Genomic DNA, 5,230 nt, shown 5'->3' with positions numbered 1-5,230 from the left:
CTACCGAAGAACAACACACTTCAGCCAGCAAAAAGCTCTCGCCCGATCGTCGTGTGCGGGTGTGGTCGACGCACCGAACTATTACAGCGACCGAGACATTAGCTTGATCGCGCTGCCGGCGTCAGTGACGCCCGGCAGCTCCAGTCCACTGTGGTGACAGCGTGGGCTTCACAGCACAACCTCCCTGTCAGATATAATAGAAACGTTTTATCACTACCAACATCTTTTTTTTAGTATCACATTTTAGCATATAATTCAATAGCCCTGCCAAATGGATCCTCAACTATTTGCAATCGTAAAGTCAATGTGAGTCGTCGACGTTCGCCTTTGAGCACGCACGACGCAGAGACCTCTGTCGAGTGAGCCTTATGCCACACCGTTGGATCTTGCCTCATCTTGTCTTCCGCCAGCCGCACTTGTGCCATGCGCGTTTCACATGGCGAGTTTTGACAACCACGCGCCACGAAATACCTTCGCTTTGCAATGTTTGACGTCAATGCGGGTGAGCCACCTGTTCATCAGCACTAAGCGGATGTTCAAGTGTATTAATAGTTCCATGCGGCTGTATTTTTGCTGGATTAACAACATGAAATAATAAAACATAAATTATAACCCGTAACTCTGCAGCGCGTTTAAAAAGTGATTTTGGCCCGACCTGCTGTAAATTATACAGCCTGTAATGGACTGCAAGTGGAGCTTGTTGCACTGTCCTCCCACTTGGCTCGTCCACGCAAATACCTGCTGGCATACAGCAATTGCAAAGCCAGGAGGAACGAGCGCTAGCGACGAGCCGATGAATCCCCTTCTGCAATGCTCCTCACCTGCCAAGAGGCCAGTCAGTCAGACCTGCACGGCGGCGACGGGAAGAGACCGTCGCGGCCACCAAGTTCCGAATGCTCGGTCATTACTAAATTCAACACCTCGAGCACAAGTGAGCTTCGAACTCTTAACAATGGTTGCCATCTCGATCAAAACGCAGTCGGCCCAGTCCTTCGTGGGTCTCAGCAATGAACCCGCCATGGGCATCAACAAGTGCAGGTACAAGACCGGCAAATGCACCAACGTGCGCTCCAGCAAGCGCAACGGCCAGCCGCACCAACTGTGTCTGTACCACCGCGACAAGGCCAACAAGATTCAGCGCAAGTTCGACCGCCAGAAACGCCAGGTCGCGCGCTCCAAGAAGGCCAATGGCCTCTCGTCCCCGACTTCCATCTCGATGCTGGACATGGCTGCTCTTGCGGGTCTCACTCCAATGTCCGAGTCGGCCGTGTCTCCTGCCGGTTCCACGTACTCAACGTCCTCTGACATGTCCTTCTCCTCCGTCGCCTCGGACGACGTCAACATGTACACGCCTGACTCGCTTGACTGCGGTCTGAACGAGAGCGTGTGGACGGACCTCCCGGCTGCTGCCGCTTCCTACCTCAGCGACTACTCGGACATGCCTCTGCCCGCGAGCTGCCACCAAAGCTACTTGTCTTCGGACGAGATCGACTTCCTGTGCTCTGCCGTTCTGGAGTAAAAAGAGCTGAGCTGAGATAAACGTCGTCTCTCTTAGTTAAATATGAGGGGGAGGCGGCATCTCCTACGCTCAGAAAGAACCCGGTAGGCAAGTGCTGCTGTCGGCTTCAGCCCGTATCGAGCGTGGCACAATACTTAGAGCATCGTGACAGTAGAGTACGTAGTTTAGAGTGTGTATAAAGGTCGAGTGACAATGAGAAAATGATATCTATCCAATTTCCAACAAATTGTTGTCTTTTCTTGTGTGGTCAAGTGACAGATATCACGTCAAAAATGGCAACGGATGCGGCCGCTTCCCGATTTGGCGCGACTTCGGGACGGGCATTGCGATGGCACGGAACCGTCGCTGGAGGTTTCACGGCAATTGGAGGTGGCAGGCAAAAGCGGCTCAAGGGCTCATCTCGGAGACCCGCTCTAACGGAGACCTGTGTGTGTTTTAAGCTGCCACCGCGACGGTGACGCCAATGAGCCACGGCATCTGCCGTCTTCATCTTCACGCCAGACTACCACAAGCTGCAGTACCAGGAATCGACATCAGAAACGCTACGCAGGACAGGGAGGAGAGGGTTCATCGCCAACCGATCGGGGCCCGAGTGCAGCGATGCACATGCACCGGGCCACACCATCTCCGGCGCCGCGGCATTCGACCCCGTCGCCGCCTCCGGGAACTTCCAGTGAGGCGATGGCCGAGGCCACCGCGGCGGCAACAATTATGAGTGCCAACCAGTTCAAGCTACTGTACCTCATCAGTCTGTACGCCGTGGCGTCCAACTCTACTCGCCAGAATGAACGCTGGATTCGACACGTACCTCTGCTGGTGCTGATGTTTGAGGGCATCCTCTGTGACGCCTTCGATTTTGACTACGCCCCAGCTTCAATGCGCCTATCCTTCAAGGGCAAGACGCTGCGACGCTGGATTAACTTTTCACGAGAAGGCAAAGCGGCAATTGATGATCTCTGGGCGCTGCGCCTTATCAACGGACTCAAACTCTCTAGTGACGATTTCCAGCCCATTACAGCGTACCAGGTTTCGATAAAGGGGCAATTAGCACTGCGTCTGCTACCTCGATATTTCCAGGACACTGTGGATGCCTTCCTGTATCCCCCAGCACCACTGGAGCGACGACTGCTTGTTGCTCGATACGACGGGCAACATTTTGTTCTACGGTCAGGAGGCTTCAGCAAGCGCAGTAGTATCACAGAGAGCGACGACGTATCGTATGTATCAAGTCCGTTCTTACCACGTTGTCTTCGATCGCGGTCTGGTGGGTACTATAAGGTTCAGGAGCGAAGTAACGCGGATAGAGCTCGAGAGTGCGCCTTGGGGGCCACTAGTATCACCAAAACAACGTCCGAAGCTCTGACGTTAGGAGACGTTTACGCACTCATCGGTGAGTGGGTTCCCTTCGGCACGAACCAAATTGTAGCGTTGAATGAGCGTATGGGAGTGTTGGATCGATGTCAGGGTGGGATTCTCACGAGTTGCGTGGACAGTAATCCCACTGACACGCAGTTTCGCGTCCCTGTAGGACAGACACAGGTCCGGGTTCTGGACTATGACTTTGTGCGCTTCACCAACTTTGAAGCGGAGAGCCATTTCCCAGAGACCCCGGGGATCGTACAGATTGAGAATTTTGGCATGCACCTGAATAGCGATGGCTCGCTCATTTACGGCATCAAAGTGGAGGCCATCATGGATCGATTGGGCGACGACGTGGCTATTGACCACCTCTCGCGCCTTCTAGTGGACGTACATCAGGACTCGTCCATGCTGGTGAATGACCTTCTCTCTCGCTATCAATTGAGTCTACTAGAAATGCTCTATCTCGGAGACTCTTTCCAACGCAATAAGTACAACTGTATACTTAGCAAACAGATCCAGCCCAAGTTACCGGCACAGGCCTATGTTTGTGATCCTCGCTACGCTAACGAACTCGCCCAAGTACTCGGAGATATTCACGCCAGCCACGACTTAACTCCGGACGACGTGCTAGTAGTGGGGAAAGCTGGCTGTTTGTTCTCCGGTCCCAATGTGTTTCGATACGAACACGTCTTCACGTCCTACGTCGGTCTAGTATGTCGTGATATTTTCATCAAGAATTTCTTTGCGAGAACTTTCGTACTAGACGCAACACTGAAGGAAATCCGGCAGCTGATTCACCGAGTGCATCGCGAACCGGCAACTGTCTTGCTAGTCCGTGAGAAGCTCTCGGCCGTCTCGAAAGACACGATTCTACTAGCTGAGACGCTCGAGTACCTCTTAGACTCGCTCGAGAACGTCGATCTCTCACCTTCTCATTGCTCCGATGACCTTGAAGACAGTGGAGATGAAACTATTGATGGCGTCAGAAGGCGAACATTTCTCGGTTCACCGGAATCGGATGTGGACGCAAAGCTGTTCCAGGTCTTAGCATTGCCGCAGCTCAAGGCGCAGACGATCATGCGGTGCCATGACTCGATTAAGCTGATGGAGAACACAATGCTGCAACTGGAGCAACTCCAGATGATCGCTGAGTCGACTGCAACAAACCAGCTTGAGGTGGCGTGCTCACGTGTAAACTTGAATACGCGCGCACTGATGACGGCGACGGCACACCAAACCAGAATGTCCGTAACACTTCAGGCCCTACAGTACTTTGTTGGCGGTATTTTCCTGTTCGACGTGATCGATCGACTTACTGGAGGTACATGGAACGGTCACATCCCAGTGTGGGCGATGAAATCCCTCATCAACCCAGTCCTCCACCACCCGCTTCTCTGGTTTGTCATCAATCTGTTGATCTTTGCGGCGTTTGTTGCGGCGTTGAAGTTGGTATCCGATTGGATCATACGGTGCTCACTTGGTTGGTGTGAAGCATCTTACGAAGTCAATAGAAGAATTTCGCCCGCTAAACTCGACGCGTATCTAAAACCTCGAGGCGTGTACAGCAGTGTAGCTCTCCGGAAGGTGGCCACAGGTGGAGCCAAGAAGGCCAGTCGATTCCGACTGTTGAAATGGCAGGAAACAGATGCAGCGCTCTGGGGAGGCGTCCTGCCTGAGATTGAACTCTCTTTTGACGATAGGCACGGGTTTCTACTGTTCGTATTACTGCGTTTTGATGGCAAACGTTCATCGCGAATATTAGAAGAAGAGTGCTACCAGAGATTTTTGGAGATTTTCACGCGGGCTGAGATTCTGCTGGAAGACCCGCTGCCATGACGATCAGCGGACGACACCAAGAAACACCTATACAGGACAGAGGAGTAAGAGGCAAACTTCAAAACAGGTGGCCAAAGTGACGATGCCTGGATTACCTGCCACCATTAGTTGACCAAGGCCGCAGCGACTACGAGTTCGAGTAGACAACACCCGAACATCCGCTTCGTTTGTTTCTCGGGGTGAAAGCAGGTAGTACAAGTAGTAGATAGAAGCTACCAGACTATTTAAGCTGTCGATAGCGTGAGCACAAGCACAGCATAATGCAACAAGAGTTTGCAACCATTTGTGACGGACACTCATTGGGTCAATTGTACCATCTTTTTTAAATGACCTCATACATTTTGCCAAAAAAAAAGGTAAGTAAAATGCCAAGTTATAATAAGTCAGTGACAGATGACCAACTTTAACCCTTTCGCGAGCGAAGGGGCAAAATGCCCCTATTGATTTGTCCACGGTACTATCGCTACGACTTAAATATTACAATTAAAACGCAAATGTTATGTTAAGAAAATT

At 51.9% G+C, this 5,230-nt stretch overlaps 2 protein-coding genes across 2 annotated transcripts; both read left to right on the top strand.

Annotated features, from left to right (window-relative positions):
* Positions 1–952: 952 nt before the first annotated feature.
* Positions 953–1,519, top strand: PITG_12452 (uncharacterized protein; the record flags this gene model as incomplete). The annotated part of the gene is made up of 2 exons (XM_002900295.1): positions 953–955; positions 1,034–1,519. 2 exons carry the CDS (start codon positions 953–955, stop codon positions 1,517–1,519), a joined length of 489 nt encoding a protein of 162 aa, XP_002900341.1.
* Positions 1,520–2,125: 606 nt separating this feature from the next.
* PITG_12451 (uncharacterized protein) lies at positions 2,126–4,717 on the top strand (the record flags this gene model as incomplete). The annotated part of the gene is made up of 2 exons (XM_002900294.1): positions 2,126–4,438; positions 4,490–4,717. 2 exons carry the CDS (start codon positions 2,126–2,128, stop codon positions 4,715–4,717), a joined length of 2,541 nt encoding a protein of 846 aa, XP_002900340.1.
* Positions 4,718–5,230: the final 513 nt, after the last annotated feature.

The sequence above is a fragment of the Phytophthora infestans genome, genomic scaffold, assembly GCF_000142945.1.
Source record: "Phytophthora infestans T30-4 supercont1.26 genomic scaffold, whole genome shotgun sequence".
NCBI lineage: Eukaryota > Oomycota > Peronosporomycetes > Peronosporales > Peronosporaceae > Phytophthora > Phytophthora infestans.
This window is presented reverse-complemented; position numbering and strand designations above follow the sequence as displayed.